General features: G+C 39.3%; 1 protein-coding gene across 1 annotated transcript in view; it reads left to right on the forward strand.

Moving 5' to 3' along the window:
• mtx1a (metaxin 1a) overlaps positions 1–13341 on the forward strand; it is a 31919-nt gene that overhangs the window by 2051 nt on the left and 16527 nt on the right. Inside the window, exons 2-3 of the mRNA XM_008290521.1 lie at positions 10095–10164; positions 10258–10337. Coding sequence (XP_008288743.1) covers positions 10095–10164; positions 10258–10337 — 150 coding nt within the window. The remainder of the gene's footprint in view (positions 1–10094; positions 10165–10257; positions 10338–13341) is intronic.

A 13341-nucleotide genomic window follows, 5' to 3' on the forward strand; every position in this document is an offset into this window, starting at 1 on the left:
AGAGGGGAGAAAGGACCTGTGGTACCTCTCTTTGGAACAGTGTGGATGAAGAAGCCTGGCACTGATAGAACTTTCCAGGGCTTCCAGTCCCGTGTAGAGGATGGGAGGTATTGTCTACGTATGATGACAGCTTTGTCATCCTCCTCCTGTCACCTACCACCTCCACAGAATCGAGACTGCAGCCCAGGACAGAGCTGGCCTTCTTCACTAGTTTGTTCAGGCTCTTCCTCTCAGCAGCGCTGATGCTGCTGCTCCAGCAGGCCACACCATAAAAAATGGCTGATGTCACCACTGAGTCATAAAAAGTCCTTAGGAGGCCTTCCTGCACACTGAAGGACCTTAGTCTGCGCAGCAGGTGGAGTCTGCTCTGGCCTTTTTTGTACAGAGCCCGAGTATTTACAGTCCAGTCAGGTTTTTACTCAGGTGAACACCCAGGTACTTGTCAGAGTCTGCTATCTCAATGTCCATGCCCTGGATGTTCACTGGAGAGGGAGGGGAGATTTTGTGCCGGCGAAGGTCAAATACCAGCTCTTTGGTTTTTCCGGCATTAGTCCGGAGGCAGTTTAGCTCGCACCAGGCCACAAAGTTCTGGTTTAGTACTCGGTACTCCTTCTCGTCTCTGTCGTTGATGAGACCGACGATGGCAGAGTCATCCGAGAACTTTTGCAGGTGGCAGTTTGCTGTGTAGTGGGTGAAGTCGGCTGTGTAAATGGTGAACAGGAGAGGAGCCAGAACAGTCCCTTGAGGCGCCCCTGTGCTGCAGATCACCGTCTTAGACACTCAGCCTTTTGTCCTCACAAACTGTGGCCTGTTGGTAAGGAAGTCAAGAAACCATGATGTCAGCTGGTGGCACACTCCAGTGTGCTCCAGTTTGCCACTCAGGAGTTCTGTCTGGATGGTGTTGAAAGCACTGGAGAAGACATAGAACATGATTATCACAGTGCTTCCAGGCCTCTCCAAGTGAGACAGGGATCTGTGCATGAAACAAAGAAAACGACGACAAACATGACGGGTACAACGGAGCTGCTACAACAAGCTGCCACTAGTGTGGCGCCATTGCATGCTTCCAGTAATTGTGCCATTAGTAGACTTGATTAATCCATGAACTAGATAACCGAGAAAAAGATTGTATTTCCCCCGAAAATCTCTTAAAGCATTTCCAGCAACACAAGACTGCTTTATTTCTGGCTTCTGAACCTAGTTTAGAACCATTCTGATAAAATGATGAACAGATTAATCGCAATAGTACTAATCAGCGGTGACATTCCTACTCTCAGACAAAAAATAAATACTTGAAACAACATAAAAGGTGTTCATAAATACAGAATTGCATGTACTTTCTGTCTGCTTGTGGAACTCTGTTGGATTGAAGTAAATATGTATAATAAGAAGCTAAAAGCTGCAGGAAAACTGTACGTTTACTGGGATCTATTTGCTAGGGCAGGGTGATAAAAATATTTATCATGATATGAATGAGAAAATTTGGCAGGCGAATATTCAGATCTCAAAATTGCTATCCAGATACCACCACAACGACAGAATATTTCCATATTCGGGTCCAGCCCTACTGTGTCGGTTGATGTACTGCATTCGCCCTCCTCCTCGGTCACCGCCATGCTTCTCGCTCCATGTGCATTAGACTGGATGAAAACAACGGCACTGCGCATGCGCGTTTCACTCAAATTTTATATTTTTTAATTTCATATCATCCCTTAACATTACACCAGTATTTCCGTGCACGGTATGATATGGCCCAGCCCTACTATCTGCGGTAGAAATTGGTGGAAATGTGGACTGATTTTCTAGAACCTGTTGTGTACTGCAACTGGTTGTAAAAGCAGAAAGTTTCTGGTGGAAAAGTCGTAGAAGTGACAAAGTCCTGGGTAGAAAAACGATCACAAATAAAGGTGTGTAATTCTTACCACCACCACCAGACAGCACCAGAGTGGGTTTATACTGATTATTCCACTGAGTTCAGCCTGCTGTGTGATGCTCTGCTTCTCCTCCATTTAACTGATGTTGGTTTTTACCAACTTGCTTTTTTGCTTAAATTGTTTACTCAGGAAAACATCTGAAATGCTGTCTGCTTTTCCTTGGAAATGCAGTTATAAACTGAGTATTTTTACTCTTTTGTTCTGAAAACGAGTCTGTCATGTTGTTGCGCTTCAGGATATTAGAATCACAAAATATTAATTTAATTAATTGAGATATTAACCAAAGAAAATTAATTGATTATCAGGTTTTTGTGCTGTCTCATAACAGAGGAGGTGCTCCTTATTCTTCTGTTTGATGTATTTAGTAGCACAAAATGACATATCTTTAAAAAATAGTGGTGTTGTGTAGTGTCCAGGATAGGTCCATTAATTTTGTATACCTGTGAGCACACCTGTGTTTCACACCCCTGGACTGTCCCAACTTAATGCTAGGTCTGATTTATTTAACGTTTACTTAACATTTACTGAAAGTCGGCTACCAACAGTAGAGTAGAACTGACACTAGAGCTGCAGTGAATAGTTGATTAGTTGATTAGGCGTCACCTATTAAATGCAACTGTTTTAATATTCAGTTTTAATGATTTTTTTTTTTTTTTTTAAGATTTAAACTCTAAATTCTCTATTTGCAACTTGCAGTTTTTTTTCCCACCACAAACTAAAAAAAGAGTAGGTATGACTTCAGTCCACCAAGATTTTCTTTGCCCCAAATTTTATGAATCATGTAGAAAAGCCACGTTTGTGACTTTCTACCACCATGTAAAGGCTGAAAAACTGCAGATTTGACCTTTAAGTCGAGTCGCTGGTTGTCGTTAAGGCCTCCTGACCACCCAGAATGCTTTGTGGCTGCAAACAGTTTCCATGACTGATGCGGTCCTGAGAGTCTTGTGACAGTGTGGATACGGTGATCCCGCCTGCAGACCACACTGAGGGCCGCAGCGCTCCCCTGAATGATTAACCCTGATTGAAACATGTTTGTTTTGGACTGACATCACACAGCAGAGCAGCAGTGCAAGCTGGGTACTGATGCTGTGGTTGGAAAACGCTAATGTGTCACTGCTGCTGAATCACAGCTGGATTTTCCAAACCGCTGTAGGAACGTGAATCTGCTGCTGCAGTTTGTCCACTGCTTTTCATCATTAGCTCTAAATTGACTCAAAAATCCTGTATCATCAGGTTACAGCAGACCGGACAGGAGGCGGGCTTCTGGTGAAAGTGACCCTCAACACCTCATCACAATGAATGACGTCTTACTGTTGGACCGAAACGGCTTGATGAGGAGTGTTTTTCCTGTAACTGTCTCTTAGCTCGAGCTATTATTGGACGCTCACAGCTGGACGGAGGCAGGAATGACTGACAGAGTCTGAGCCTGTCAGCGTTGCATAACAGCAGCTTTTACAAACACATTGCTGATGATTTTACAGCATGTTAGTGTCGGCAGAAGCTCTATGGTAGGATAAATGGTTCTTTCCCATAAAGTCAAATACATTTTTAAGGACCATTTCAATATTTATTCATGTTAAGCACATTAATTATGACTCACTTGTCTTTGTACTGCAGATCTTTTTTGTATACAATGTGGTGAAACATGCAGCAGCGGATATGTACTCTGTGCTCCTTGTCTACAATTCACACAGCCGACAGATATGAGGTCATATTGCCTGTATGGTTACGCTTGCTCCAAATGAGGATCATTTCAAACATCAGGGTCTTCTTGAGAATGTCATATGAGGTTTAAACCCACGAAATTATTTCACGGCTGCAGTTACTACAAAACACAACTTCTCAACTTTATAAAGACAAGAGCACATCAATCTTATTTCAGCCTCGCTCGCTTGTTACTAATTAGTTTTCGAACTGATTGCTGATCATGTTTAAAGGTTCCATATATCAGGAAACTAATCAAAGTCTCACATGTCCCTGGAGTGTGCCAAATGAAATTGTAGAGTGTTTCTTTCAGCTCAGAATACCACAAATGATGGCTGACTTCTGCATAAATATATAACTCCTGGTTTAGTGATCCTCTAAATGGGCTGTTTCAGTGTCTGTAGCTTTAAATACAGCAAAAGCTTTAAAGTAAAATTTGAAAAAGTAGAATTTGACAGTCTTGAAACTCTATAGCATCAAATGTAAAAGAGCTCAGGGGCCCATGTCGAAGCCAGGTTTGCCGTTTCATAACAGACCAAATATATTTAGAAACAAGTGGAGAAAGACACTCAGAGAGTGATGAAGGTTGCTGTCAAGTTCTTTTTTATGTAGAAATGCTTAGTTTGGAACCAAAGGGATTGTGATGCAGCAATGACATAAAATTGATCTTTACTCTGTTTTTAAGGTTTTCAAACCAGCCACGAGTGTCGGCGTTTACTATTTATCTGCTACCAAACTGTCGTCCTCCTTCTGTTTCCACTCTGCAGCTGACACACATGTGAATGATTGACCAGGACTTTCTATCACTAACTTTCTCTCTGAGTTTGATGAGTTTGTCAGATTGTATTGCAGTTACAAAAATCAGTATTTTAGCTGCAGAGTTGCAGCTTAGAAATGACCGAAGTGATTGCTATCTATTGGTTGTTTTAATGGGCTGCGTCTCAGTCAATATTTTGTTTTCGTGCTCTGTCTGACAAAAGAAGGAGACAAATGTGTAAATCAGGACAGCTTAATTGGTAATTCAGCTGCATTAAAATGCAGTATATGTGAGCACAGAGAGCAGAAGATAAAGTAAAAGCAAGCAGCTTAGGTTGAACTAAAGCACAACAGGCAAGAACTTCTTAACCAGTCGTAGTGACATTGTCATCAAAAATAGCAGTAATCCCCCGGGTGTTAGGTCCTCAAATGCTGGGAGTTCATGAAGACTCTTGTGTTCACTCTTGCAGCAAACAGCAGAACATTTTGGGAGATTTGGTCATAGCTCAGACATAAGAGTTAGCAGAAGCAGCTCTAGAGAGGACATTAACCTGGTTGACTGTTAAGCACCTGCTTATTCTGAATGGTTCACCCGTAAGCAGAGAGGGGGCGGGGCTATACAAAGCTGGACCACTGTTGGTTCCTCAAATTCTACGTCGAATAAAATTTATATTTACTTGTAAAGCTGGCAGGCTACTTGGTTGTGGGGGGCTTGAGTAATAGCAGAACTAAACATTGTCACTTCTTAACATGTTTAACTTCAGAATTCTAAGTTTTTAACAACCACTAAATACAATAAAAATGGATTTTCATTATTTGGGACCTTTGTCGCTGGTCTTTAACTGGATTTCTGCAGAGCAGAATCGGTATATTTTAAATCACTATTCTTTAAAAAGCCTTTTGCTAACATTGTTTTTCTTTGTTCTCCAAATGTTATAATATCTAATTGATTATGTCGCCCTCTTTATCTGAACATTATTACAAATTTTTTACTTATTTTTTTTGGCTGTATTTACTTTTCTTTACTTTGTCATTTTATGTATTTTAATATTAATACAATATTTTTGACAAGTGTTTCATAAACTACATTTCTTCTTCTTATTATTATTACTGGGAGTCGTGGTTAACGTCAAACTTAGTTTTTTATTTATAGCTTTTCAACTTTGTAGATAAAGTTTCTCTTTCAAAAAATTTATATTTTTGACTGAGATAACCAAACAAACATAAGAGATGAACACACAGTCACTAACCTTACAATGCAACCTGACTGCATAGCACCATGTATGTGAAGTTATTCTTCAGCCTGTTACCAGTTACTCTGTGTTCTTCTATTGCTTTAACACACAGATCCAGCTGTGCAGCCACAGCTGTGTGTCAGTTTCTCTCCGTGGAACAAACGTCTTCACCTTCATCAAACTCTGACTTCATGGCTGCACATTTACGAGGAAATTCCTTCTCAGTTTTTCTGGTTGTAAAAGTTGAACGAGACGCTCGACTCAGAGTGAAGCCTTTATTTTTTATTTCCAGAAGAACTGAGTCATCTCCAGCTTTTACTGTAAGAACAGCGAGTCTCAATCCTTGGCTTTTTTTGTGCCACACTAATCCCACAATAAACTTTTATTATATATTATTTATTTTAAATGACACTTAACGAGTGATAAACTTAAATTATCACATGGAAACAAACCCAAATGCAACATCACGCCTTCATATTTTGGCACCCAAAACATTATCAAGCCCAAAACCCCAAAACACAGCAAGACATTAATGAATACAAAAAGAAACGCTTTACACATAAAGACACAAATCAAAATCAAAATGAATAGGACAACAAATATATCTCTTGCATGTAATTCACCTTTAACTTTAATAAACCACTTCCACTTTCCAAATATTTTATTGTAAATGTTTGGACTGTGTATTTTTTCAGAAACCTGTTGATTTGATCAATATTTAAGAATTTTCCGAAACAGTATTTTCCCCATAGCCAGCAAAGCGTATCTGATTTTTATTCAAAAAGATCTCCTAAATGTGTCATCTGTTGTGTTATATGCTCACCTCTTCACCATAGCAATCTTTATGGCATAGACTGTTTGCAGTTAATGTACATGAATGTCCTGTGCTTTACTGCTTTGCACAAGTAGGAAACAAGCAGAAAGCAGATCCGGTTTTAAGGGGATAGCCTTCAATTTTGCTGTGGTAGTCTCATCAGTCATTGTTGACACCATATCAAGAGCAGTGGAGAGCATGAGATCCTCAGCTATTGTATGTGGTTTCTTGCACTTGGCGACTCTGTTACAGAGCTCCAGACTAACTTTTCCAATGGTAGCACTGGCGCTACCAACTTTCTTCATTGGTTGCACCAGCTACTGATCTGGTCGCCCCACTCCCTTATTTTGGTTCAGCATTGCCACAGTTGTTAATGCACCATGCCGCTGATGAATAGTTGTTTTTGTATAACTAAGTTATGTTGCAATGATTTTCAGTGATACAAGACTTGATATTTGTAAAATGTTTTAACCTTAAAATATATTTTTGTCACCAATCCTGTTCTAATATCAGGCATTAACTGGACACAGGCTAAACAATTGCTGAAAATGCCCATGGGTAGATGGTGCATTATACTGATGTTCCCTAAACGCCTCACATGCTGCTCCAGTAGATGGTACATTTTACTAATGTTCCCTAAACGCCTTACTTGCTGCTACGCTAGATGCGTAGACTGTATAAAAGATGGACGTAGCAACCGACCCTGAAAGATAAAGCCAACCCGGAAGTGTCAAAAACCTGCAGTACCACTACGTCCACTAGTTGCTGGCTCCAACAAGCCCTGGCTCCCATAGACCCCAATTGTAAATGGAGTAATCGCAGATCACGAAATACCGCTTTTCTACAGGTCAGGATTTTTTCCCCCATTAGTTTTCATGGTCAAATCCAGAGATCAGGTGGCCAATCTGAAAATAAATCAATACTGAATTTTAAATAAATTGTCAAAATTTTGCGGGGCAAGGGGTGTGGCTGGCTTGATTGACAGCCTGGTCAGGAATGACTGACAGGTCGTAGGGAAGAGGCAGCCTGGAGTCTCATTCACCGTAACCTCAGGTCTCCTCCTCATTTGGATTTACTTCTGATATAATTAACTGTTAGATTGTCGTTATTTACCCGGGGGTAGCAGCACATTTTTCACAAAGTTTTACTTTCCGCTGGCTGGTTTTAACCAGTTTTCAGTTCACCGTAATTTGGACCTTCAGCTGATTTGAACCAGAGACACTGAAAGGATCCATTCGGTAAGTAAATGTTTATTTTCTTATTGTTGCCAGCTTTAACTGCAACCTTAGCCTCAGGTGTAATGTGTGCAGTAAACTTCAGAAGTTGGGAGAGTTTATTTCTGTGTGTATTGACCAGAGAAGAAAGTTAGCATCTAGTAAATATTAGCTTTAATGTGAATTAGCGATGCTCACCGAGCTCGCTGACAGTCGTAACCTGGTTAAAGTTAAACGTAGCAGCATCAACGATGTTTGTGTTGTGTTTCATGTAATCAGGCTGAAGTGTGTTATGTTACTTTGATGTGGTACACTGAGTAAAAAAACTGTCTGTGGAGACGCTGGTTCACGTTGACGTAATGTTTAGGAAACTTAAATGTGATTAAGACAGTAACGTTCAGGTTCTATCAGTAGTCCTGAATATCTGCTGTGTGATGTTTAAATGGAAAAACTGTTCATCTACACTCTGATCTTTAACGTGTTGTTGGACAGTCGGTTGTTTAATGACTGATGCACATGTTGTAGGTCTTCTTACTGCAGTGTAGATGTAAGAATAAACACCCAGAATAATACCAAAGTAGTGACTGACACTCCAGTTAAATTTAACATTTAAAATACAGCACAGAGAGGCTGAAGAAAAATAAAATCTTCTTTCAAAAGTGTGAAACAACTACAGGCCTTTCTTTCTTTAGGTGTTTGGAAAACTATACATGAAATAGGAAATGTTTCCAGGGTTAATTCAAATGACCCTTTGCTGTTGATGCTGATACTGTGATGTCTGTCTTCACCTCAGATTTGTCTCATGTCCACTGAAGATCTTCTGAGTGAAGCCAACAGAAGGAAAACCTGATCTGGAGCCGTTCATCTGGTTGTGAAGGAGACTGAATGGACGTCATCGTCAGTGAACCACTTCCTGTTCAGCTTTCACTTACAGAAAGACAGAGTAGCTGTTTCAGCAGTTTGTTATTCTCTGTTCTTAGTATTCACAGGTTCATTTATCACCTTTAACTTTATGTCTGCTGTTGTTGCATCAGTATAATATGGAGAACATGTTGCTGTCATTTATAGCAGATATGCAGCATTGAAACATCAACACATTCAGGACAAGAGCTTCATTAACACCTTTACTGCACATTAAAAACTACATTATTTAAACAATTTTGAACTGGAGAGATGTGTTAAAGTATATAATAAACGGATGAAATAAAGTTGTTGCCCAGCTTTGAGTGGAGTGTAAATACTTAAGTCATAAGATAAGTGTGCTTTATGAAAAGAGGGAGCTGAAGTTCAACATTATTGTTGTTACTGGAATAGATGAGGAGGACATCAGTGCTGCTCGTCCTCACAGGGATGAAGGAGAGAAGACTTTTCACCTCAGAAAAGTTTTCTACTAGCATCGTTGTTAGTTTTTTTTTTTTTTTTTTTCATGAACAGACTTTTCTACAAACTGAGCATATTTTAAATGTCCATACCATGGGCCATCATCACACACACACTTTGAGAAACACTGGCATAGAGGATGGTTGTAATCCAGATTGTCCGGGGGGGGCACGAAAGATTTATGTCCTCTGAAGGGCGGCCTGACAGAAAGCATTTGAGAACCACTGGTTTAGATAAACCTTGTAAGTTGCAAACATTGTTTTGATGAGTAGTGATGACATAATAATGTTGGTCTGTATACCAACATAATATTGTGTGTCATTTAAACTGAAATATCTCCATTAATTGATTTAAAACAAAATTATTTTTAATTTGTTGTAAGTTAATTGAACTTCCTTGATAGCTTAATTTTTCTCCACCTTAGGTTCAGGATATCAAATCAATGAATGCCCTTATGTTAATATTCATGCATTGTTGTTTTGGTGTGATTGGAACTAACGATTGAAGATGTTGCATGATCAATTAGAGGCCTGTTCCTTATCACCCCTGCCCTGAATTCCTGAAGTGGAAAATTAACTTTTTGTGATCGTGGATGCAAAAATAAAGAGAAAATATGTTTAAAACTGTATTTTCTGCACATTTGATGTGCGTGTGGACGTATAACAGTAGATAAGGATGTTCAGGCTTTCTGGTAGGATTTGAGTTTGCAACAAAATTAAGATTGTGGACTACCTTACGATGCTCTGAACCTTCCATCATTTATAAGCCATGATGTTTTAGGAATGCCTCTTAAGCATAAAGATTTCCTTTACTCCTCAGACATGTTGGTTGAAAATAATGTAGACTATAAAATCATCCCAAGTTTGTGCAAACCAAGTTTCGGCTTCACACTGCTGTAAGTGTCCTGCTGGAGCTGGATTGGGCCAGAGTCTGTCTGAGCTCAGAGAAACTTAAGCTGGAGAATACTAAAAAAAAATGTAAAATGTACTTTGCATTCATGTACAAGTGCACTTAGTTGGTTGTTTAGCTGACCTGTAGTTGTGTTTTCTCTCTTCAGGCTTATGCTCAGTTCGCCGGAGCTCCTCTTAAAGTTCGGAAGATCTCTAACCCCTGGAGGAGTCCCAGCGGTAAGAAATGTTAAAGTTACACTCGGGGACACGCAAAGAAGAAACTCTGACTTATTCGTGTTTTTTTTTTGTTTTTTCCCCCTGTCTTCGAAGGGTCTCTTCCTGCTTTGAGGACCAATCAGAAAGACACTCTGTCCCGACCCTCTGACATCATCATCCACCTCAGAAAACAGGTAACCACCCCGTCCTTCCCAGCATGCCTCAGGGCTGGTAGACCCCGCTGTATGACAGTCAGTCAGACAAGTGAGATAAAAAGTATAGAGTGAAAATACAAGATGTTTCAAATTGCTGCTTTTTATTTGGTAGATTAAGAAGGTCAATTTAAGGTTCACCTTGTGTTCAATTGTTGTCATGGTCTTTATAAATTATTATAAATCGGTTATTCTTGTCTTTTGCATTTAAAACTAGCAATTTTTATTTTCCTGTTTTTATAAATGGGTAATTATTAAATATTGGACTATTTTCTGACAGTTTTATATCTTCATTTAATATTTGAAACAGTCTGTATCCAATGTTTGCGTTATTGTGACGACAAACGTACTTTGTCCAACCAACAAATCCCAACAAAGGAGAGGCAGCAGGCCACAGCAACAGTCAACAGTTCAGTTTTCCACAATAAAAACAGTCAATAGCAAATTAGAACTGGATTTTTTTAGGCTTTTTTGTTGCCTTTTTGTTCATAGTTCTCACATTTTTTCTACTAAAAAAATGTAAAGCCCCCTAAATGATCAGATTTAATATTTGTCCAGTCTTTACTCAGGGGATAACAGATACAAACCCTTTGCATACACATAAAATGATTTATGTGAGCATCAGCAAACTTTTGATTTTCCCTACAGAAACCACATTTATTTACAAACATCTGATTTCAACTTCGGTTAATCTGACATTTGCAAACTAGTTTTTGGTCCCTCGGCTGTCCGAACTTCGGCAGTAACTGGTGGAGACTAGAGGCTTCTCTGTGCACAGCCGCCCAGCTAGCTTCTGCTGTAGCCTGTGTGAGGCATTTAGGCAACATCTGTAAATTGTCGTGTTTATACAGAAGCAGACGTTCAACCAGTGAAGTGTTTTGGATACAATTTAAATTATATTTTGCCTCAAGGAGATGCACAAAAGATGATTTTACACCTTATTTAGATGCAGCGATCTGTTCGTTAGCACGACATGGAGAAGAAAACAGCTCAACCATTGCTAGAGGTAGAGAGAACTCTGAAATGTCAAAGCTGCAATGTGTCACTTTTTGAATGCAATAAATCATAAAAAAAAAAAAAAGAATTAAAGTTGAATTCCCTGCATTATTATTTTTTTTCCAAAATTCAAATACCTGGAATCAATCAGTCATTTTTCCGAGTATCCACAGGTGTTACCAACACTCAAAAAAATGTTGACTGCATATTATAGATATTTAACTTTTTCCAATTTCCAGCCTCTATAATCTTTTTCACTCTACTCTGCACATCAGCTGGAGAAAGGTGTTTCACCATGCTGAATGTATTTTTCGACATCTCGTTCCTCTGCGTACCATTTGTGACCCATGTTGCTTTTATTTTATTGATCCAGTGGGTTTTCTTTTCCTCTCAGTCTCTCTTGTTGTTTCCTCTCTGCTCTCAGAGTTTTTGACTCTTTGTGACTGCTGCTGAGTCGGTCATGGCGAATCAGTTGTGCTAAGAAGCTTGGAATTTTTTTTGTCAGAAACTCATCAAACTTTTTTTTTTTTTTTTAAAGATGAAACGTGTAGAATAAAGGATGTTGCTGAAATATCACAACCTCAAGCTTAGATTGCGTTGATTTTTCCAGAAGGAGCCGCGTCTTTTGTTTGTTTTCTATATTTATATAAAAACTCTAATGTAATCTTTTTTATTGTCCCATCTTTTTACTCCACAGTCAGTAGTTAATTATTGCTGAATGAAAAACACAGTTTGAGGAAGGTAGTAAACATTCACAAATCGGCTGAGGGCTGTACTACGAAGCCAGAATCGTGGGTTATCGAGGTATGTTGAGCTTAAAGTCAGAGTTTTCAGTGTCACAAAGGTGACTCTGTTTTGACCTGCTAGATCTCCATGGTAACTGATGCTGTGGAGCTAACGTGGTTGGGAGCAGGTTATGTTTAGAGGTTCGGATTTAAATGGGCTGGAAAGAGCTTCTCCCTTTCACCAAATCGTTTCCTGACTCTTATTTATGAGCAATACAGATTCTCAACTGAGGGAATGTGTTCTATCTGTAAACATGTTTAACTGTGCTTTACTAATATCACTGAATGAAGCCGTGTAGTTACAGTATTGCAAACTGTATGCATCGTGTTGCCGTGGGAACCAGACATGTATTTAGTTGGCGATGCAGAAATCACATAAATATGTTTTTATGTTTGGCTCTGAGTTGCTGTCAAGTCTGTTTACTCTGCTGGTACTGCAGCTGATAAAACACAGATTAGAAAATGGATTATTCTACTGGTTTTTGTTACAGAGAATATTCAATCAATAACATTACTTTCGCTTTGATTTGGCCAAAAAATAAAGTGATATCCTTCATTATGGTACAGCGTTAGACCTAAATGCACTCAATACAAGATCATGTTTAAATATATAAAGTTTAAAGTGTAACTTTAATGTGCAGCTGTCAGTTGGAAATAAGCAGCTTCATTGGTAAAATATCATATATTAACACATTTAACAGTTTTCTACCACCATTAGTGTCTTGCACCATTTGCACTGGCAGCGCTTTTTACCGTCATAATTTTTTATATTCCTAATTGTTCTCCATTAGAACAACCTGTAGACTGAAGCGGCTGCATACAATCGTTTCATTTTGTGTGAAAGAAGAGTCACGTGACGCGTTAAATGCCTCCTTTTATGTGAATGCAGAGTTTGAAGCAGAAAGGATGAGTTGACAAAGAAAGTTGAAAACCACCTTCATGATACCCGTATTCTCTGGCTGGGGCTTTAGTTTTTGTTGAGCTGGTTTACACAAAGAAAGCGCGACTATGTCAAACTTGCTTCGCAGTACAGCCCTCTGACCAGTCGTGCAGGAATAGTAATGATGCTTGTATGCAAACACAGTCGTTTGATCTGCAGGAAGTTCAATGTTGGTGGGATCCAGCTGACTGAGCTGTGAGGAATAAAACTCTGATATCCACTTGTTATGTCTGCACTCAGAACTTTTCTCTCATGCGTACAGTGT

The sequence above is a fragment of the Stegastes partitus genome, unplaced genomic scaffold, assembly GCF_000690725.1.
Source record: "Stegastes partitus isolate 25-593 unplaced genomic scaffold, Stegastes_partitus-1.0.2 Scaffold680, whole genome shotgun sequence".
NCBI lineage: Eukaryota > Metazoa > Chordata > Actinopteri > Pomacentridae > Stegastes > Stegastes partitus.